Here is a 23,827-nt window from a genome sequence, read left to right as displayed (position 1 = left end):
AAGATAACGGTGAAGCATCAACCATACGACTCCATATCAGCAACAAACGTATTCAGATCCTGGTTTTTCGGCATTGCGAGTTGGGAGTTCTTATGCTGACAATAATCCATCTTTAATACCTTTAATGTACCAGGAGGAGCTGGCTGAATAGCATTATCACGCAAATATTGGTTACATTTTTTTAAAAAAGCGATGCTTCTGACCAAGCTCAGATGACATGTGACGTTGACAAATACGAGCACGGCTTGAGACGTCGAGTTTTCACAGTCTAATTCAAGTTTGTTTGATGACGTCATTTAATAAGTACCTGATCGTTTATTGCACACTTGTTATTGTCAGCGACAGGGCTTTAAACTCATTAAACCATATCACTCCCTCACTCTAACAACAGGCCAAACGAGGTTACTCGCACTACAAAATGCAAAGTTGCAAAAGATAGAAGACCTGATCATTTAACTTTTACACAGACACATTCAACGTCCGTGCTTCAGGTGTAACAACAAGTCTGAAGACAAGTGTCAGACAGTTTGGGCTAGTTTTGAGCATACGTGCGATGCGCGAGGGTCGTCGCACGCGATTCCAGATTTATAACATGAGGGTAGCAATTCTGGGAGGAGCGTATGGGCTACAGACAGAACACGGGGTAGAACTACCCGTAAAACCCGAGCGAATGGAGAAAAATCCTCTAAAACTGTCATCACGGGACCCTGTTCTAAATGTTCTTCAGCGCGGCGACAGAAAATGGCTCTGCGTAGCTACAGATACCGCCTGGCGGAGGTAAACAGATAAATGTGGACATAAACGAACAATGTCCTGGAGACCTCTCGGCTGTGAGTTAATGGAGACCATAAAAGTGACGATTTTGACGCCCCGACGACATATCTCTTCCGAGCAGACTGAATGAGGCGCTGAATAAGAATATATGAATGCCATAGCAACCATGCGCAAAACAATGAACCTAAGCCAAATCCTGTGGGCTGTCTGTGCTTCCCCGGGCATTTGACCACACATACGTATGTTATTCTCAACGTTACGGAAGTAGAGCATGCAGTAGTGCTTGGACACGCCTATGATACCGCACAACCATGACCGCAAGATTTATCGGTCAGTCTGCTAGCCCAGAGCTCTCATTAGCAGCGCTTTGGTGGCATAGGAAGCATGCCCCAGAAACAGCTAACCTCCACAAAATAAGGCCGAACGGAAAACGCGATCGAAGGGACAAAAGAGTGCTTAGAATGCAAGGGCTGAAACGCAATGATTGGCCTGACGTGACCATTATCACGCTCTTGTTTTGCCTATCTTTCAGCATATGTCCACTGTGTGTATTTACACTGAATTCTATGTAAGCCCTGATTTGCCGCCCTTCCATGGCCCTGCTTGCAGCGAATATCCAAACTACTTTTGAACACAAGCGGAGGTCACGCAATTGTTCACTTACTAATGCGAACAACCTAACATATAACTCCACCTGACAAGCCAGCTTCAACCCAGAGGTCATTCGCATTGCGTATGCTTCTCATCCACTTGTAACCCGCATCAAAGCCTGCAACGTGGACAATTTGGAGCAGACTTTCACCGAGCCCAAACGCGTGTCGCTACTCAGAGACTTCACCGAGCCCCCGCTGGCTTACATCTGCCTATAACGGACCAAGCTTTCACTCTTTCGTTTGAGATGTACAGCTCTGCCTAGTCCGTTTCGCTGAGAATACATGGTTTTGTACTGCCCATGCCGCCATGGCTTCAGTTCCCCTAGCGTCTGCACGTTTGCCCTAGCCGGCCGCGCGGCCGCTGCTGTCCAGCCACGCGCTCACCCGGCTCGATGTAACCCCGGGGCAAGGTCAAGGTCACCCTCGAACCCAGCCGGATACACAGCGGCTGGGAGGCCAGCGGTAGCCCGTCGGTAGTGAGACATTGCAGTTCACTTTGGAAAGTGCCTGAATGTAGCGCACGCCATGTACGAACGCCATGAAATGTACGAACATTTCCTTGACGTCAAATGTGCCGTTATGCTCACACGATAAATGGCGGAGAAGAGAGCGACTGATGCTTAACCTTCCGACCAACAAGTCACAACAAATCGCAAGGCACTGCAGTTGTGAACGCTGCATTCGATAGGATCATGATCATTTGGGTTTGGCAAGAGCTGACAACACATGCCATCCATGGGCGTGATTCCATTTGGCGATGCCCCTCGGAGCTTCATGACCAGCCAATGCATGACATATGCGTATAGCAAACACTGGATGCTGCTCGCGACACGCAGTCCGGGATTATTTAAAGTGATAGACCGAACGTATTAATTGGATGAATTTCTGGCATCAGCGTCCACGCTAAGCTGTGCTTGCTGCTTGACGCTCGCCCTGATAAAGACGGGTCGATGGTCCACCCATGGGCATCTTTCAGGGTACCTCTCCCCTATGTTGGCAATCGCAGCCAAATTTTCAGTAGCCTATGGGACATGTCGCGCACATGCTCTGACACCAAAAACGTGTTCTTAGTTTCCTGGTTTCGGGGCAGCGGCGGTTTTTTACGAACACTGCACGGCGATCTACGGCCGGCGCGAGCGGTAACCAACGATGCCGCGGAATGCGCGCGGTGGGCCGACACTGTTACATTAAGGAAGCCGTACACCATAAAGATGCCCTCAAAACAAATAGAATAAACACTGTTGTACTTAAAACTGAACAAAGAACGCACCTGTATAGAATTCGTGCCGCCATGAGGCATGGCCTCGTATCCATGATACTGTAAAGCTGAAAAACGATTTTCTGGAAAATTTTACCTTTCGCCTTGCCTATTGGGGCAATTATTGACATCAAAATAAACGTTCGTACAAATCACGCGATCTCGTTGAGACAAATAGACTGGTGTTTTCCGTGAAGGCATATCGTCATAAGGATAGAAACGCCAGGGAGTCGCATCGACCCTCCCCCCCCCCCCCTCCCATCAGTCCGCGTCATAAAAAACGATGAATCAGGGCGAGGGTTCAGCCCAGGACCGAACACCACAGCGCAACCTTTTGAGTCAAGGGTAGAGCGGCAAAGGCCCTTGCTAGTTTCAGGCGCGCGCCAAAAACAATTGGGTTATCAGGACGGACCGTGCTGTCTGGCTGCCTACCGACGGAATAGTTAGCAAACTAAAACTACGAAACACTGACTATCTTGAACGACGGACTACCGGGAAATGGGCTTGTGTCTGTGACAATCAGAGATCCGTGAAGTGAAGTATGATAATGGGGAAACACGGATGAGTATTTAAATCCACGCCAATTTACTGAAACGGTCGGCATCCCGACAAAAATTGTGGACGAGACAAGGAAGGGTGATGCTTCAACAAACAAAACATGTTTGGCAAGCTAATACAGAATAAGTGTCCTGACAAACTGGCAAACGAACAGAGGGCACCATGTAAAAATGGGTTTGGCGAGTTCCCATGCATTGCACAAAGGGGCCAGGGGGTTTGTTGTCTGGAAAATGTTTCAATTGCGTCCAATTGCAACAGCCTCCAATGACCAGCCCAAACTCACGTACTTACCGATGCACTTCCAGATCCGATAGCATTATGTGGACGGCGAATAAGTACAAGTATTATTAATTTCAAAAACCAACACGTCATGTTTTATTTATCTGAGCTCCCCGCACATTTGTTTAAGGTTAAGCCGACGGTGAGCATGACCACATTACGCTGAGTATTTCATAACGGAATTAAGCCAAGTTCATGCCGTCTAGCCTGCACTGGCATGCCTAACTAAGCATCCGTTCGACCTAATAACACGGAAATGAGCGGTAGTGAGACATGAGTTCAAGTAAGGCAGTAGGCATCCAAGCTCCAGCAGAAAGCAAACCATGGGTCAGGTTTTATCAAACCGATCGCGAGCAGAAAATCACACATGCAAGGCTTTGTGAAATGAAGTAGCGCGATCACTGGGCGGTTACCCGGTCGGCAAGGTCATTCCTTTTCCTAGCCTGGTGTCCAGAGCAGTCCTGAAACCGTCAACATCTTCACCGGACGCGCCAGCACGCACGACGGGCCGCAGAGGGAGGGGCAGAGTGGTTACCTTAACAACACCTTAGGGCAGGCCACAGAGGTTAGGCCACGGTGGTTATCTTCGCAACACCTTGGGGCAGGCCGCAGAGGGTAGGGCGGAGTGGTTACCTTAACAACACCTTAGGGCAGACCACAGATGGTAGGGCATGGTGGTTACCTCAACAATACCTTAGGGCAGGCCGCAGAGGTAAGGCCACGGCGGTTATCTTCGCAATACCTCGGGGCAGGCCGCAGAGGGTAGGGCGGAGTGGTTACCTTAACAACACCTTAGGGCAGGCCAAAGAGGTTAGGCCACGGTGGTTATCTTCGCAACACCTTGGGGCAGACCGCAGAGAGTAGGGCGGAGTGGTTACCTTAACAACACCTTAGGGCAGACCACAGAGGGTAGGGCAGGGTGGTTAACTTGGCAACACCTCCGCAACTGCATCGTGCCAATGAAGGCCAAAAATGCACTGCAATGAGTGGCTCTTAAAACAGTAGCTATCCAAGTACAAAATCGTGCGTAACCGTCATACTAGACGTGCGTGATAGTGCCCGTAGTTTCGGGGAATGTTTCCTGAGTAGCTGTTGTGGTATACAACGCGCGAATTCACACCTAACGCCACAGGTGAGATCATGACGAATCTCTGAAAATAAGCAAGATCGTATGATAGATTTGTCAATATTTCACAACAACGTTCAAACTAGAACCCACCAAGCCAAAAAATGTCGAGCAACTCAGCACCATGTGCTGTGATACAAGGGTTCTTACTCGGTCTCCGACAGTCAATTCGCCACTTTTTCCACGCGTGCGAGAAAACAGCATTATACAACATAGCTCGTTCAAAGTTCAAAACTCAAAACAAAGCTCAAAACAACGAGCATACAGCATACCTCGTTCAGGAAGTAGTATGGACCGATAACCCAGATCTACAGATGAGTATTGAGCATTATGCAAAACGTCTACGGATCGCCTATGAGCACGATCCCTGGCGGGTGTACACGCACCGCGGGTGAGACATATGCAAACAGTTACTCGACGAGCTGCACTTCATTTGAGTTCGAGGTGTCAGCCAGAAAAGGATACGTCTAACTAAAGGGTCCGTTAGGCCGGGCAATCCTCGGTGTAAAACTTCTTTAACAGATATATTTGGATGTTTAGAGCAAACAACATTGGGTTCCAAGCCTGAACTGATTAGAGCCCTGGATCAGGGCCTACGAAGTGGACAGCCCAATCAAAAGAACAATATGGCGGTATCAAGGCAGAGTTGCCATGACCCTGATCTCGTCGACCACATTTTTCCTCCTTTCAAATGCGGAGAATTTGTCGTAAAAACAGCTCTGTCGCTCACAAGAAAACAGCGTACGTGGCATCCGTTATTTGGAGCCCCGCTGACATATACACCTTGCCGTGACCTCACTCGTACAAAACCGCGTCTTCATCATCGTCGTCACTGGGGCTTACGACACAGTCAGCGTCTTCCAATGTCATCAATGCCCACATTGTTGCAAGTTGATAAGTACAATTTTCAGATACGTGCGCTAAAATTCGTGACCTTTGCAAATAAACGCATGCATGTAGTTAGAACTACTTGGCCATCATCTCAGATATGGTGTTCTTCTAAGGACGAAATCACGGCAGGCAACGTCGAGGATCGTTCCCATGCCAAAAAGAGCTGCCACATATCTATGCACTATGAAAACAAAGCAAAACTATTCCTGCCAAAAGGCATCCCAGTGGAAAATCAGAGGCCGGAGACTTGCGTGTATGCCCTCTTACTACTATCAGTCCACATTTCCAACTGTTTAACGATTTGCCCCTGCCCCCCCCCCCCCCCCCCCCCTATCAGCCTTGCCACCGAACGTTAGATCCTGGTGAGCTTCCTGCTCTCCTCCCTTCCACCCAATCCCCACTCCCAGCTTTGTTGCCACAGAGGCAAGATCAGCATGGCCCATTTAAACATATGAACAGGTGCAATTTTTTTCATATGAACACAACATCACATTATGCTTAAAATGAGCTGTGTGAACCCACCTTTGCCAGCTGCGAGTTGATCCATTTGGAGAAGGTTTTCTTCTGTACATCCTCTCTTTCATCTGAAAAAAGACAAATTGTTAAGCAGAGCAAAAAATTAAATGTTAGATGAATACATGCTCCTCTTGATGACTTACCACACTGCCCACAAAACTTGCCTGTAAGGGCCTCTCTCACATAGTTGACAAGTTGGGGAGCACAAGGTGCTCATGAGGCATGTTGTTCTATCCTATGCTGAAGATGTTCTATCCTATGCTAAGCTTCACAAAAATGTGCTTTTCTTCCTTGGTTGAGACCATGCAATCTCTTGATTATCCACATGCAGCAAATGGACACCTGTGCATATTTCTTCAGCATGGATGGTTTTGGTAACCATCTGTTGAAGGACCCTTCATTCACATGCCTCCACCTAGTGGTTGACTTTTTAAAAGGTCTGTGCAATGGACATGTGACTAAGCATGCTGTAAAAATATTTAAAATAGAATGGAATAGGTCATGGAAAAATTTTGCCGCAGCAATGTAAACATACATAAGTGGATGAAACTTGTAACATCTCATGTCAGACCAAGCAGCTGAAGCATGATTGGCTCATTACTTATTGATGTAGTGGCCCAGCCAGGACTAGGACTAGACATACATAGGACTAGACATATCACATGTATAAGGAGAACATCATAAGGGGCATCCAAATCTGTTTGATATGAACAGTGAATATCTCAGTTGCACTTTCTTCAAAGTCAAATCAGATCACAATCCAGAATTTCACTAACTTCATATCAGATGACATCACCTTACCAAAGAAATCAGAATGATGATTATCCATTTCAGAATGATGTAGTAAAAAAGGGCAAGCAGTTAGTTTATTTCATTCTTTAATTTATAAATGTCTGCACATATATTACCAAATTGTGACTGGCATGACTTCATTTATAAATTATCAACTATCATCACAGGGACTTAAGATGTTTCAAACATTTGAAACTATTTTGTTAACTGAGCAGCCTAAATTTGCAGCGACATTTTTGTAACCGTTAAGAAGCTTAACTGGAATATCAGGAAAGAGCTACCAGGCCCCGCATGGTATATGGATGAAAATATGCAAGCAAATCATTTATGACAAATATGTTCTCAGGATTTCAAAAACTATTGATTCAGAGTTCAGGTTAGCCCAATCCTCTGCATTATCAGATGCATCAAGACGAGCAATTGTGCTTACCGAGTTGTGCCCCAGCAGGGCAGCTGCCACAATCAGTATTGAGGCTTATAGCTTTCACTGGCATGGGTTACATATACTCAGAGAACCCAATGTGTCTTGTTTCAATAAATACACACCATAAAGCAGAACAGAGATATTAATAAATAAAGTATTGTTACACAACCTGCAAAATACTGAGACCCAGCTTGAGTGATACTTTTGATTTGATATCAACATTTTCCTCACATCCTTTTAGTTCTAACCTGTGGATATCTCACCCACCAACAGCCCACATCCTTTTAACCTATTGGTCAAAGTTATCCACAAAACCCCCAACCCTGCCAAGGGCAAAACGTCATTGGCTTAGGTAGAGCTACTTTAATTTTATTCTCGACACCTATTCCCACATCAAACTACCAAACATTAGAAAACGATTATCTTTGGCTTCGAACATTCATCGTCAAGGGCATCCAAAGCTGCCAAACGCCCAAGACGTTTGCCACAAGGGTTTCAAGCACCGGTTGTGCAACAGGTGAGACTGCGCTCGTGCAACCAATCCCCAGGTGCCTACTCCTACCTGCTGCCACCATCCTTACCAGAGAGTCGCTGCTCCATTTTAGAAACGTCGCCTTATTCAAACATCATCTTAACAAGCACGTCGTGATACGAACAAGGTAATTCAGGCAGCACCCAGCCTCAGTTACTTCCGGGCAGGTGACGTTCTCAAGCGCCGCTCCCCTTTTTCCCACCGATGCCGCATAGACTGAGCGTGAAGTTTACAATCAACATAAAGGTATACCACGCAACTCACATGAACGTCACTGTGTATGGAAACAAGAATGCACCAATCCAAAACAGGTAAATGGTAATATGACGTCATAAGCCGTTATGCAGCCAATCCGAAACCACCGTATTTGTTGCCAAAGCTCCTGCGAATTGTAGTCAGCTGACGCTTTTATAGGTACCCAGGATGCATCACAACCAGCGGCTCCCGAACGGTTTGTCATTGGAGCGGAATTGCCGACACGCATCTGGTGAGCGACACAACAAAGCTGGAGACAGTTTTCCCTCAACTCAATTACACATGGCTAGGGTTGATTGGGAAACGCGACAGAATGGCGCGAACCGGTGGCTAAGACCCGATGGCAGACAAAGTTAGAAAAGGAGGCTCCGGAAGCTCTGCTCTGGCGGGGAGAACTTCCGTATAAACTGGGAGTCCTCCCTCCGCTTAAAGTGCCCCTAAAAAAGGACAGTAAACCGAGGGCCGAACATGAACATGTCCTGGAAACGGAGCAGAGAAAGCCAGGACTAAGCAGATTGGACCAGGATCAGGAGGGGGTTGGGGCGGGGGGAGTTGGATCAGCGGATCAGACCAAAGGGGATTACGGGACAAACGGTTATGGGCGTGGTCACCACTGGGGTCCGTGGTTTTCGAAGCACAATGCATTTTGCGCAGATTGAACTTTTTAGTGGTCGAGCATTTAAAAAGAACTAACACAAAAATGGATCACGCTAACAAATGCATGGTCACGTCCGTGCATATCGCATGGCGTGACAATGCATGGTATGAAACAACAATCAACAACACGGGGCAGGACGGGTCGTGACTAGGCAGGGCAGGGTGGTGCAGCTGATCACCTCAGGTTGAGCCGGTTAGGGTAGGGCAGGGCAACGCAGGATAGAAAAGGATGGACAGATGATTATCTGGCCGGAACAGAGGAAAAATTACACCATCGGTCCGGTGCGGTCGTCCTGCCGACTCCGACGGCGCATGGCAGGACGGGGCGGGGCTGAGGGGCTCGTTCGGCCGAGGGAAATTTTTCAACGAAAAATTATTTTTCCTATAATCATCCACGGAGTTCTCCATTGGCGTACGGGCGGTCGGGAAATTATCCCCAGATTCGTCCCCTTTGTGCATATGTAGCCAACGGTCATAACTATGCATTGCGAAAAAAGATTCTCCATCTTTGACCACGCTCTGAAAATTTCCGGAATTCTCCCTCGGAACAGAAAATTACCCAAGAAAATTTTCCGTGGGCGCAGTACCGAACGCCATTCAGGCAGATTTTCCAACATTCCGGATAATTTATGGAGATTATCTGCCGGTCAACCTCCCCCCCCCCCCCCGACAAAGTCAATCCAGGCACCGGTAATCCAGGATCTCGGACTGAAATCAACCTGATCCTGGGATTCACATTTGTTTTTATTTCGCGATGCCGATTTTCGGGAAAAGCGCAGCAGTCTATTGCATTTGTTTTTTCATAAATAATTATCTCTTGCTTGTTATATTTCTCTAAATTAATCTATGTTTATTAAAGAGTTATTTATAATGGTAGTTCAAAGAAAGCAAATATGCCGGAAGGCACAACAATATGCAACCAGGCACATATTTCCATGGCTGCCATATTTCAGTATGGATCAAGTGGTTCCCGTACAAATTGGCCAACGGCGTCTCACCGAATGCTGGTCCACCAAATGTGAAAAACCCGAATGCTTTTGCCACACGTCAAAAAGGCGAACGACTAAATGGCGTAATGTAAATTGACAGCATGTGTTCTTCACGACATGCAAATTTTCGAGCTGAAAACAGTTCAGTGTGCTAATTAGTCGAAAGCTAATTAGCCGAAATGCTAGGTACCGGGTTGCCAATATGGCAAACAACATTTACGCTAATAGCAATCAGATGAATGAAAAGCCGCTCTCGAAATACAGATTTGATGAATGACACTGCAAATAGGTGGACGTACATTCGTCGAATGGTGAATTAGACCTATACGTTTTGACAAAATATTGGTGGAGGGTTTTAAAATCATCAGACGTGATAACACCCGCGGCCCTTAGGGTATGCCCATGAATTACGTTACCCATTAATCGGGAGCGGTTTAGTTGGTTTTAACCACTATTTTTAAGTACATAGAGCAATTCGGTCTGATTTGACCGGTTAAATTCTGATCTAGTTATATCGATCAATGGAACAATGAAAATCACCCTCTGACCTGACATGGCATATTACAGGTCACATCACTCGCATGAACACCTGAGGGCGTTCACTATAACGCATCCGATAAAAATATTTTAAAAGCTATTCAACGCCGTTTCCCATCTTGTCATAGCTTAGTTTTTGCAGTAGCGGGAGGTTGAATCTGTTTTCACCTGTACAGTCATATTCGCCGTTTTCGGTCACACCTATCTGGAAGGTACAGCTCGGCAAAAGTTTTACGGTGTCGTAGTCTTAGTCCTGGTCAGGGGCGGATCTAGCCTGGAGTTTTTTTTTTTGGGGGGGGGGAGCAACCGTTTGTCCCCAGCTGGCTGGTGTGGGATCCGAGGTCCAGTGCATGGTGTCTCTCGCGAGTACCTAGTAGGGACATCATCCAAGCACCGAGATACCTTTGGATTTTCTATAAACAGTATGCATTTTCACAAAGCTCGTAACACTCATTTTGAGGTATTTTTTCGCTTTTTTGTGATGGCTATTATGTAGGCTGTTATTTTGAGGTACATCTTTTGAGGTAAGTAGACGAAACTTTTATGAAGTTCTAGGAATTTTGGGGGGCCAAATCATACTCTCAGAGTTTTGGGGGGCATAACCCCGGGCCCCCCCCCCCCCCCAGGATCCGCCTATGGTCCTGGTTCTGGCTTGCTTGGTTTTTGTGCTGTTAATGGAGCTGCTGAGGCCTTCCCTCTTAGGGTGCTGGTGAAAAAAAATGAACGGGGTGAGGGTTAAGGAGCCTCTTTCCACAAGCGATTAATAGCATTTCGAATGCGTACATATTCGACTAAAAAACAGCCCGCTAATTGGCACTCGACTGAAGGAAAATTTAGCATGTGGGTATTCGACCAAAATGCATTCGGGTGGTAAGCATTCGACTAAACAATACTTCGGATATCTGAATTGAGTTCAGGGCATTCCGATAAATTAACATCCACCTAAAAACCGTTTAACTGTTCCGGCAAAAAAATCGTTCGTTGAATATGTATTTCAGCTTATCAACATTTCGTCGATTGGATGCGGCGGCAAAAAAGCATGTCGGCAAATTGTAATTCAGCTTATAGCATCTCGCCTTGTGGGTGCGGCGACAAGAAGATTAGTCGACAAAAGTGCATCCGGTGAAATGCACCTAGAAAAATAATCAACGACGGATAAACAAACTCGGTTACTTGTCCAGACACCGGATCAAGGACGGGCAGACAGACCGGTTTTGAGCCCCTCGACCAAAAGCAGCTGACGAACTCGCCTCAAAATGGATTAACACCACGTATGTCACGCGCCCTAAAGCAAATGTGATGGTCCATGAACAGAAAAGCTCAGACTGCCCAGAGAGCTGAAAAATACCGGCCACGTCCGAATTCCGTTTTTTTTTTCTTCAAATTTCCGCAGCCCAGAGCACATGGGGACACGTACTTTCAGTGCAATGGTTCACGAACTTACGACAGATGCCAGTGCCGTACAATACGTCACACTCTTCGAGCTGCAAAACTGGTCGAAGTAATACAATTCAACTTGCTGTGATGCCTAATGTGGACCCGTCATAGTGTGTGTTGTACATAGTTGCACACGTGTAAAACTCGAGCATGGAAGGTACATGCTTGGTGACACGACATGGATTGCACAAGTGAGGTTAAACAAAATGCACAACATGGGCATCACAGAGGTTTTATAAAATGCTAAAACCGAATTCCAAAAAATCAATGCTGCATAAAAAGCACACGCAAAGCACATTAATAATTCACGATGTATTGCACGAAACACGTCACTCAACTATATACTTGCACTGTCCAATCCCACCACAAATAGTGCACTTGGAAGAACTGGGACTGTTGACAGTTCCTGATGTCACTCCAGCAAACATAAGGGCATCGTTACACGAGTGGTAACCCCAATTATATATTGTCAGCACTAATCGCTTCGGCGCAAGCATAAATTCATAACATCGCAATGCATGCATAGTTTGGTTCCGACGCCAGGATTGTCACCATGGAAGGGACGGGACAGGATAAGCCCTGTACGAAACCTGTCCTGTCCTGTCCTGTCCTGTTTTCTCCAGTCTTGTCCCGTCCCGTCCCGTCCATAACTTTGCGCACGCCTATGCATCTGCCATGTCTAACGCTGCTGTCGGTTGGATCCCACGATGCCGTCATTTGTCACTCACAACGCAGTGTTGTGACAAGTTTATTCTGTACAGCTGGGGCTCAAACACAAATAATCGGGTTTGATTGACTTTCTGTCAACAAAACAGAAATAGCTTCAGCTTTCCAGCATTATCGTAAGGAAGAGCATAAGACCGTCACTCGATTTGTGTAACAATGCAGAAGACGGTCTCGTCCGTTGTTTTCCCAACAAATACATCCCGCTACACAGTCATCTCGCCAGTCACCACAGCAATAGGTGATCTGTCATAGCCATGGACGAATCCACACCTTAAATTTACCCGAGTACATTCCTGATCGGCCATTTAACATGGTCAAAGCAGAAAAACAGTTAAAAATGTGCCGAACAGCTCGCTAGGGTTCGTACTCATCCGATCCCAGTGGTGGTTACGCCTTTACTCGTAAACACGGCTGTATAGCGCTGCCCGGGCAGCGCAACGCCATTAGATAGTATTTCGTGGAGCACTTGCAAGGAAGCTTGTCCGGGTTTGAGGGGCCGAGAGGCATTGCAATTGATTTACTTTCATACGCCGCAACAAGTGTCATGCCAATTTTCCCCAAGTGTCATGGCCTCGAAGTCGCCAAGCTCCCCCTCCCAAATCACTGTCACTATGTTAACTGTAGCCCCCCTCCCATGTCACCGTCACATGTTAAGTGTATCGGCCTTCGCGCCACGCACGTGCCCCTCCCCTGTGCGGCGTCCCGGTGCCTGTTCGGCTGCCATCTGTCTGACACGTGTGTGGCGCAGTCGGCGCCTGAAGCGGTGCCTCCGCCGGCTGTAGCGCCGCCGGCTAAATTCGGCGCCGGCCGGCGCCTTGGCACCACCGAGCCAGGCTGGGAGGGGGGGGGGGGGGCGCCGTGTCCTGTCCAGGAGCCACGGCGCCGGTCCGTTGTCTCTGCTACCATCCTATTGTCTTTCCGGCCGCCATGTTACTTTAACTCTGCGGGAAATTGGACGGGCGCGCCAAGTGCCATATGTATGACGTCACTTGCAAGGAGTGTGAAATTAGTGAGCCTGCAAGCTTGCTGAAAGGGCAAAACTAAACGCATATCACACATGCATTAAGGGCAGGGCAGGGCAGGGAAGATGTTTTGGAATTTATATGGTTGCTCAAAGATTTTCGAAGGGAGCTTGTAAAACGGGCTCAATTACCCAAACGTGTCAACTTCTAGGGTTGGGAATAGCAACTCCATACGACGATAAAAGCTCCCTTCGAAATTAAGTTTGATAAAATGAAATGCAAACTTCCACGGTGCCTGCAATCCCCTAAACTCCTACTTATATTGCTTCATTACATTGTTTCATATTGCTTTAGGACTTCCACCTGCATGACTTTTATACCCACAAGTGTACGCGTGCATGTACCTACATACCTACCCCTACCGAGACAGCCTCATGACGGACTTTTGGGCTGAAGTATACAGGCACTCTCTGTTACACTCCTTCCGTGCCGGAAAGTCTCATTCTAACTCAAATGTGTGCCAGTTAACCCTGTCTCTCATGCAAGCTTGCTGAAACAATGATTAATAACTATGTACTTGACGCACATCCCATGTCACGTTAATAGCGCGGTTCGAAGCAGCGGTGAAGGAGTTGGGAAGAAATAGCACGTAGATGAGCATCAAGGGCCAGTAAATATCCCATCTGACCGTAGAAATTTGTCCTTCACTTTTGAGCACGTGCCTATTTGAAACCTTACACACGACTTACGGTATCACATTGAACGTTTATGGGATTGGGAACGAGGGTTGTGTAATACTAATCACGAAATAGATCAGATAAAATTGTGTACAACATTATGATGGAATTTTGTGCTGGCCTGCAGCCACTCCCATGATTTTACAGATCAAGTACATATCTGAAGGGTAAGTACAGGGTAAAGTACAGGGTACAGAAGTACAGGGTACAGAAGTACAGGGTACAGAAGTACGGGGCAAAAATATTTTCTGTTACTTGTTTCATGTTTCTGAAATAGAAGTGGATTCGCAAATTTCCGAATATACTGTTGTTATTACGAAGTAAGTTTTGAAAGCACCGACACGTAAGAATTTCGGCATTTTGCGGATTTTTTTTCTAGCTTGGGGGACTTTGCAGAAACCCTGGTATGTCCGCAAACTGGTACCGCAGTTAAATCAGTGTCGTTGCTCACAACTGTAGGCACATGCTACACTTCTGAGCATGTATACAGTTCGTTATGCAAAATAATCAGGTGGCTCATAAACTGCATATAGAGGCAATGTGTAAACAACCTGGCTCTTCATGTGGCTAATAAACTGTCAGAATAATGTAGACACGACAGGACGGCAATAACAGGCAGGTGCCGTTTTGGGACGATATTTGTTAAAACGTGTCAATGACAAATGTTATTTTCACCATAAACGCCTGGCACCCCGCAGACACCCAGCCGGGGGTCGTGCTCTGATTGCTCTCCAGCCTGTCAGCGCCACAGGAGATAGATAGGCGGCAATGCACTCGCCACGTGGCAAGACGCCACAACGTTGTCAATGGGCAGCTGTTGGCCAGTTCTCCTGGGCTGTTTGATTATCCCACGGCTGGCAGACTCTGTCACCATGGCTCAACTCCAGGCGGAAATGCAAAGAGTGCAGCCTTGTGGCTGCTGGCCAGTGAGCAGGGCCCTGACCCGGTTCGCCGCCGAGCAGGGCTGTGCACACGGCTCGCCGGCGCACTGATGGCATGGGATGACGCGCCGTAACGCCTTGACGACGACGCCGGCGCCGGCGAGGCTGGCGGCCCCGGCCTCCTGGCACGGCCGGCGAGATGCCTCTGTTTGCGTTGGACAGCCGCGGCCCAGTAACGACGTCCTTCGTGTTTCAGAGGAGGCACATTTGTGACCCGGAGCGCGGCTCTGCCTGCGCAGACGGCGGCTGCGGCCGGCTGGCTGGTCACAGTCGCGAGTGGAGTAGCAGGCGACCGCGCGGGCCGGCACAGGCGGGGCGTGAGAGCCTGAGAGCCTGAGTGTGACACCCGAGCGACCGTGTGGCCTCCAGAGGGCGCTGCACTCCTGTTTCCGCAATCTCCGCATAATGGCCAGAAATGGCATTTATGTTGGAGTTCATAATGGGAAAAAGCACTCCCATGCCTACGACTGTACCATTGTATAATTGGATCGAAAGTCCTTGCCGGGAATCTGCTCTAGAAAAGATTATGGAAGTTTTGCGTGCCAGGCACAGCCCATACCACCTTTTTAACCACCCTTTTAATTGCCCTTGAAATTAACTCAATCCACCGATGTCGGAGATAACTTACACTAGCACGGAGCACCTTCGCCTAAAATCTTAAACAGCGTGATATATAATGCAGTTGCTTGAATTTTTCACCAGGAGCTCACGATAGACCGTATGTCCTTTTCTAATAACTTTTTCCATGCACATTCCATTTCTGTGTGTGCGCCCAAAAGAGCGCCCGCACTCTGGCCGATAAGGCAGAGACCCCTGTCGTAACCGAAAGAAGGTCCCCTGCTATGTGCAGTAGACATCTTGAACAGATGAGATCTGTCGTTCGTCAAGAGAACTCTCGTCATGACCGATATCATCACTGTGTGGGAAGGCGGGAGGTCCCCTGCTTCGTGCAGTGGACATCTTGAACAGATGAGATCTGTCGTTCGTCAAGAGAACTCTCGTCATGACCGATACCATCATTGTGTGGGAAGGCGGGAGGTTCCTTTCAACTTAAGAAGACGCTCTGTTCATGACAGGGGAGGTCCTTCTCGCAAATGAGAGGGGGTCCCCACACTAATCAAGACCGAGAGGAGGCCCCGTAACATGGACATGACGACTGTCATCGTCTTGACCTCATTCCTGCATGATTCTGTTTTCATATCTAGTGTAAGAATGAGCACCTGTGCCTTAACACGCGCTCGGGTGGGGGTCAGCTTGACCCATCCAAAGGTTTTTCTCTGGAATAGTTTCCGAGTGGTGCGGGGCGCCACGACAAAGTTTGCGTACCTGTAGATAATTGAATAGCGGATCGTTGATATCAAAATTAGATGTACCTTGTAAGGTCGCTGGCTGAAGGCGGGTCAAAGTCAGGCCACTGATTCAGCAAACTCAGTTTCGAGGGAATCGTTCAGTCTGATGCAACAATGGAGTGTCAGACGAAGTCATACATCCCTGATATACTTTCTTGGCGACAACATTTGAATGAATAAATTCCATTGACCTTGGGTCAGGCATGATGGCCACACCAAGGTCAAAACCAACTAGCTTTATTGCTCTAGGGATTGCTTTATGGGGTAGATTCTGTCGCTACTTCCGAGTTTGTTGACAACAGGAACCACGTTATAACCTTCCTTTGGGGGGGGGGACAAACTGGTTAGCGTAATCTTTGTCGCTTATTCAAAGCAAAAATCAAAGCAGTATTTTGTATTATTTCGGTCAGCACGACCTTCGAAAGGTGTAGTACGTACATAGTGTAGTACGTACACATAGTGTAGTACGTACACAAGGTGTAAAGGTGTAGTGCGTACACAAGGTCACCAGCCTTAAATGAGTATGTGAACTTTTGCTTAGGACAGGTTTCTAGGTTCTGCGGGCACTTTGGAGACCACCCTGGAGTTTGGCCTTGGTTGACCTTCTTTGACCAGAAGGTCATGACCTAGGATACTCAAGCCTTGATCCAAGTGAGTTCACATACATTTAAACACACCCTGTAAGTTTTGTGTCTCTAGCTCACTTAGCTCCTGAGATATCCGAGCGATCAAATTGACCCCCACCCGAGCGATGGGTATCCAACCGGCCACCAGGGTGCCGCAAGTGCCGTACATTTGCATGGGGTTTCACGTTAAAGTAGCCATTTTGGAGATTATTCGGTGCGATTCACATTCCTGCCCTCATTAAGAAGCAAAACGCTCAAATTGCTGAGTTACAGGCCCGCAAAGATGTACAGGTTAACGGCGCTAGCCCACAGACCGGCACAGACCTGTTCAAGCCCGGGGGGGGGGGGGGGGAATGGTATAGTCCAACCGTTCAGATCTGGCCTTCATGAGCACGATTCCTACTAAAGTGGCTGTCAAGCAGTATTAGGCCATCTATGCAAGCTCCAATCACGAATCACGTTTTGTGGTACAAAGTATATAAAACTTGACATCGAATTAACTTGGGAATAACTCCATAGCCGAGTAGGTCAATAGAAGAAACATCTTAAAGGCACGGATACTTGTACAACAACACACGAAATGGCCAAAACACGAGCGCATAGCGAAATTTAGCTTAGCGAATACTTCCAACACATGCTGCTACTTCTCCACGAGTTAGTAAGGTGGCCAGTAAGTAGTAAATACTACAAGTGGCAATTTCGGACGACTAGTTTGGCAGTACCTTAACGTCATACAAATGTTCCATGACACAATCAATGACGTACTGGGGATCATATTTACTAAATAGAGAAATTGTGTTGTCCAGAGCAGTCTTTCCGACTAAAAGGCATACTAATCGTTATAAATTTTCATCGTATTTGATGTTTGCTTCAATATCTTCGAATGTCGAACATTTTAAAGACTTGACAGACCGATGTCTGGGTAAGAAAACAATAAACTTCGCCATCGCTGGTGTTTAACCAACGGATTACAACACCTTCACGAGTACAGCCCCCGAGTAATGCATAGGAGGGCCCCTCCACCTAAGGAGGCCCGCTTAACGACAGAGCCCCATGTAAATACCAGTCGATCCTTCTCTCAAAAAGTTTGCCGCCTCTGGCCACCGGACGGCTAGACCGACAACCCTACTGCCGACCAGAGCGGCGGCTGCGGCGGTCTGAGCCAACACCCCTGCTGCCGACCAGAGCGGCGGCTGCGGCGGTCTGAGCCAACACCCCTGCTGCCGACCAGAACGGTGGCTGCGGCGGTCTGAGCCAACACCCCTGCTGCCGACCAGAGCGGCGGCTGCGGCGGTCTGAGCCAACACCCCTGCTGCTGACCAGAGGGCCGGCTGCGGCGGTCTGAGCCAACACCCGTGCTGCCGACCAGAGCGGCGGCAGTGGTGGTCTGGCCAGAGCGGCGGGGGCGGCGGTTTGAGCCAACACCCCTGCTGCCGGCCAGAGCGACGGCGGCGGCGGCCAGTCGACGCCAGACGCGTCACGGCGCGTGGTGGCCCAGGGCAGCTTCAGGCTACGTAGCGCCGAACACCGGTGGGTGCGACGCGCCACACCCCGGCCAGGGCGCCCGCCGCCGCCTGGCTGGGGGCGTACGATGTGACGAAATGCGGTGCCCGAACGCTTCAGCGGTGAATAATTCATGCTTTTGGTACGCTAGACAGTAGAAAGGCTGTCTGCGGCTCTGGCAGCCCACGCTATCACCGCGGCCGCGTCAGAAGTGTGAGCAGCGCACGGTTGCAGGCCCTGCCCGGGGCGCCGTTACGAGTTGGCTGGGTCTGATTATAGTCAATCTTAAGCGGTGGCCTCGCATTGCGTGAACTCGTGCGAAAACTAAGGGATGAATGCAATGCGGGAGGCAAAACTGCACCGCGGTCTCGTGTGAACCTGCATGATCATGGTCCACACAAGCTCACCACCGACAGGACGGACGCAATTCTGGGCACAACCCAGTGTCAGCTCTTGTTACTTTTCGCCAATAGCCGCGGCAGCTTGGCAAGGCTTCCACGCTGTCATTGTCCCTCGTTACTTCTGACAGGACGGACGGCACACACAGAAATCGACACTTGTTTAAACGGCCGTATCAGCTGCGCTGGAGCGTCCACATCAACGAAGCGGAGCGCGTGGTTATTGCTGCGGGGCCGGACGCGGCCGGGCAGCGCGTGGTTATTGCTGCGGGGCGGGGCGCGGCCGGGCAGCGCGCCGTTCCAACTGACGCCTGAGTGCACTGGGATACAATCACACAAGGGTCATGTCTGTGAACGGAAACCGGTGAACTGTCGGAGAAGCACGTGACTTTGTGACGACAGACTCGATGTGACGAAGTGATCGCAGATGAATGTCAGTTGATACCAAAATGCTGAGTCCATGGCACCAGGCCCTATGATGTGCCAGTCGCGACGGCAGATTGGATGGCAGCGTTTGTGTCTCTCGTGCGCGCGCCACGCGGTGCCCGCGCGCGTCGGATGGCCCAGAACCCGACTGGACCGGTGAGATGTGCTCCAAAGGTACAGCGCTGCAGTATGCTGTGGTGCAGTCACCACAGTGCTGCAGAATACTGTGGTGCAGTCACCATAGCGCTGCAGTATACTGTGGTGCAGTCGCCCCGGCGCTGCAGTATACTGTGGTGCAGTCGCCCCAGCGCTGCAGCATACTGTGATGCAGTCGCTATAACGCTGACTTTGGTGAGCGCTCTATTGGCCGCATCTAGCGTTGTCACCCGCCGCAGAACAGCGACAATTCGCGAGCCGTTTATCAGTCGTCGTGCAGGTGTGACTTGCAGGCTTTCAATGGCAGATAGCCTGCCCTGTAGTCTGCCGGATCTCAGACAGAAGCTGGCTGGTTTTCCTTGATGAGCTTCGCGGGGCCATAACCCACATACGATCACATCACAAACAGCGTCATGGTCGGCCTGGACGAGATTGAGAGATGATCCCACAGCAGCACTGCCACCACTGTAGAGCTGGCCATCGACTGCGGCGGCCCTCCTGCCGCACCGCTTCTCTCCTACCCCTCATCCACAAGCACCTCTCATGTGCCTGTCCTGCCCCTGTCCCTGACAGCACTCTCGGCCCCCACACCGCTCTATCGCTCCTGTCTCCGGACACTCTAGAGCCCTACACCGCTCCTGTCCCTGGCATCGCTCCTGTCTCCGGATACTCTAGAACCACACACCGCTCCTGTCCCGCCACCGCTCCTGTCCCGTCATCGCCCCTGTCTCCAGACACTCTTGAAGCCCGCACCGTTCCTGTCCCGCCATCGCTCCTGTCCCACCCTCGCTCCTGTCCCACCATCGCTCCTGGCCCCCGCAGCGCTCCTTTCTCCGGACACTCTAGAACCCTGCACGACTCCTGTCCCGCCACCACTCCTGTCCCGCCATCGCTCCTGCCCCGGCATCGCTTCTGCCACCCGCAGCGCTCCTTTCACCCCAGTCACCGCCTCCGTGCTGCGAGCGTCGCTCCTGCCTCACCCGCCACTCCCACCGCCGCTGGGGCGCTGCTGAGCCCACGGTGATCGGATGTCGGCGTCGGTCGGCCGCGGTCGGAGCCCAAGAAGGGTCTGCACGCACCGGCACGAACGGCGCCGGGCCGGGCTAAGTCACGGGCGTAGTTAACACCGCAGAGGGACTCAACCCCTTTCCTTCAGCCCGCTCCTGCCAGAGACTGTCGCGAAGTCCAGTTAGCAGGTGCAGCTTTTGAGACAGTGCCCTTCCAGTGACGTGAAATGATCACTTTTTTTCTTTTACTTTGCTTGAGGAGCAGATTTGCAGTGCGGTATCTTGCCAGCACCTGCCACTGCAATGTTTCTAAAAGAATTTCGCATTCGCCTGACTGCTCGGTTGGCTGCAAGTCAGCAATTCTTCATTGACGCCTTTTGCTGGCCGCGCCTTTGCTTAAAGCCACAAGCCGCGTCTCCCGATTACACGGACTTACGCCGCAAGCGCAGCTTACACCAGCAAGACGCCTTTTGTGGCGTGAGACGAGTAATGTGATTACAAACGATTGCCATCCCCATGTAGATAATACCAAAACGTAGGCGTATGGAGCTCGATGTCTTTGGGAGCCCAGATATGTCTTTTATTCGAGATTGGTTTTGGAAAGGTATTATTGGGAAAGGTAATCTTAAATAATATATGGAATGGGTAACCGAACTACTTATGTTTTGTAGTGTTTCTTGTATATATGTGTGTGCCATCTGGCCGAGCACCTTGCATTCAAATACTTTAAACTAACTGTAGCACAGCTTGTGACGAATTACGTTATAGCTTTTCAAAGATCTTAGGGCGGCACGATCAGCAGTTGCACTGATATAAATCCACTAGAAGTGCTCCTGGTAGGTCCGGATCAGGCTAGCGAAGTTACAAATTTCCTGTCGGTTGACATTAATCCTCCAAAACAGATCGCCCGTAAAACTGAACGCTGCGAGTAAGGTCTGTTGAGGAGATCGGTCCGCTGACAGACTCGGAGGAAAGCAGGCCGCAGCGGGCGGACCCTGGAACATGACAGGCTGTGTTCTAACCTGTTAGAAAGGCCCACATTTAGGACTTGCACCCCAGGGTCTGGTGAAACCACTACGCCACGTGATACGCATTATTTGTTTGTGACACGAACAACGCGCAAACTTTGGCGTTGCTTGTTGCCTGTCAACCGCACTGAACGCGTTGCTTTGGAAACAAACTTTATAACAAACGATTGTGATTGACTGAAACCGGTTTCATGGTCTACGATTTTTTAGAGAATGTTTCTTACGCCTCTCTTTCGTCGCATGTAACAAAAAAACAACAGTGTAATACCAGACGTGCGCATATCTCTGTTTTTATCAACATCGTATGCGTTTTCATATGCATCATCCGTCCCATGCACTGCTCAGCGGCTTACCCATACACTGGTGTGCGGCGACAACGCGGCAATGCCTCATGACTGAAAGTCGTTGCTTGGACTTACGTCTGGTCCGAGCGCGGGCGCTTCACTACCATCTAGTCCCGTCACCTCACAGCACCGGGCTGGAATTCTACACAAATCGTCAATTTGCACAGGCACGGCCAGCCGCTGTGTTAACAAATGTGCGACGTGCTGCGGCGTTTCGTCACGTCGCAGCCGTCCCTGAACACCAACCTTTCGCGGCGTACCGGACGTGCACCGGCTCGGTGTTCGCGCAGAGAATCTGTCTGGGGTGTGGGAGACCTCCGGGGGGCCTGCCTGGAATGCGATGGGCTTCCGGAGCATCTGCCTGTCATGTGACGGACTTCTGAGGGACATGCCTGGCACGTGACGGGCCTCAGAAGGATCTGCCTGGCGTGGCGACGGGCCTCTGGAGGCCTGCCTGGTATGTCACGGGCTCTTGGAAGCCCACACATCACGTGACGGGCCTCTGGAGGATTTGCGTGGCACGTGACGAGCTTCCGGAGGATCTGCCCGGCATAAGACCAGCCCCCGGGAGCCTGTCTGGCATGTGTAGCGAGTACTAGCACCGGCAAGGTCGCCCGCTTGGCGCCTTATCGCCGCCGCCCATCTCCGTTAGCTTGCTGGCGCCATGAGCGCGCGCGGCCGCCGGCCGCCCGGCCGGCCGCGGCTCCGCCCAGGAGGCCAGCGTCGGCGCCGGCGGCGACTGACCACGCCGCCGGAGTGGGCCGACCAGACGCGTGCGACGGCTTACGGGCCGATCATGTCGGTGATAAAGCCAGCATCCGCCAGCCGCATCCTGTACCTGTTTGAACAGGCGTAACCTGCACGTTTGATTCAGCACAAACCCACGCAGGTAACAATAGTGGGACCCCATAAAGCTGCCAGCCAGTCACGTGTTTTTTAACGCTTCTTTTTGTGCAGCGCCCATATTTTTTCACCTCCACTTGTTTTGCAGATGGTTTCTATATTCTAGCCCAAACGCACAGGACATGGTATAGTTTCTTCTTCGCAGCCGTTTCTATTCATGACACTCTAACATCTAGAGCACATTTTCTAGACAATCCTAACATGAAACATACTATTGCGTCGCTACCTCTTCCAGCAATAACATGAAAGCTGATGCATTTGGAGTGAAACGCGCTGGTAGTTCTGAAGTTCTGCAAAGTGACATCTTCAAGCAAACATATACATATATATATATATATATATATATATATATATATATATATATATATATATATATATATATATGTGTGTGTGTGTGTGTGTGTGTGTGTGTGTGTGTTCATATATGAATAGTGTATGCAGGTTTGTAAAAATATGTTGTTATGCATATGTCTAGCCCAGCGTGTGATATACTTACACTGGGGATCCACAGAGATGCCCACCATCTCGGCGGTGCGGCTGCCCCCGAGCGCGGGCTATCCTCGCGTCACAGCGCAGCGAGCTGCCTCCACGTAGCAGCGAGCGCGGCCTGCCTTCGCCTTACAACGAACACGAACAGCCGCACGATTGCATCCCACGCATCGCATCACGTCCCATCATGCTCGTTAGTCTCGTCCGGCCGGCGGCGGCCGCGTCAGCTCGGCGGCCGGCGCGGCGCGGCGCTGAGGTCTCGCTGACCCGCCGGGTGGCCCGGCCACGGCACCTGACCTCAGATGGGTCACGCGGTCACACCGCCCGGGGCAGAGTCGTGCGTGCGGTCACCTGTCGGCTGCGGCCGTCGCGTCACTGGGCGCCGGCGCGGTGACGCCCGCCGCCCGCTCGAGAGCGCGGGCGGCCCTCCGGTTCGGCTGCCAGCGGGGCCGGCGCCGCCCTGGCGGCCGGCGGCCGAACTACCCGGCCCGGGCGAGGTGAAATCCGCTGACGCCTGCTCCGTCCAAACGCCGCCCGGCAAGTGGCCGCTTCAA

General features: G+C 50.0%; 1 protein-coding gene across 1 annotated transcript in view; it reads right to left on the bottom strand.

Moving 5' to 3' along the window:
• The window catches only part of LOC119100338 (dystrophin), a 43,628-nt gene extending 20,159 nt beyond the window's left edge, over window positions 1–23,469 (bottom strand). Inside the window, exons 1-2 of the mRNA XM_037223441.1 lie at window positions 23,281–23,469; window positions 6,062–6,123 (exon numbers count right to left, since the gene is read on the bottom strand). Coding sequence (XP_037079336.1) covers window positions 6,062–6,123; window positions 23,281–23,308 — 90 coding nt within the window. The 5' untranslated portion in view covers window positions 23,309–23,469. The remainder of the gene's footprint in view (window positions 1–6,061; window positions 6,124–23,280) is intronic.
• Window positions 23,470–23,827: the final 358 nt, after the last annotated feature.

Source organism: Pollicipes pollicipes, unplaced genomic scaffold (genome assembly GCF_011947565.3).
Source record: "Pollicipes pollicipes isolate AB1234 unplaced genomic scaffold, Ppol_2.1 Scaffold_4881;HRSCAF=5763_pilon_pilon_pilon, whole genome shotgun sequence".
Classification (NCBI taxonomy): Eukaryota; Metazoa; Arthropoda; class Thecostraca; order Pollicipedomorpha; family Pollicipedidae; genus Pollicipes; species Pollicipes pollicipes.
The sequence above is the reverse complement of the archived record's forward strand: the minus strand, read 5'-3'. Positions and strand labels throughout refer to the sequence as shown.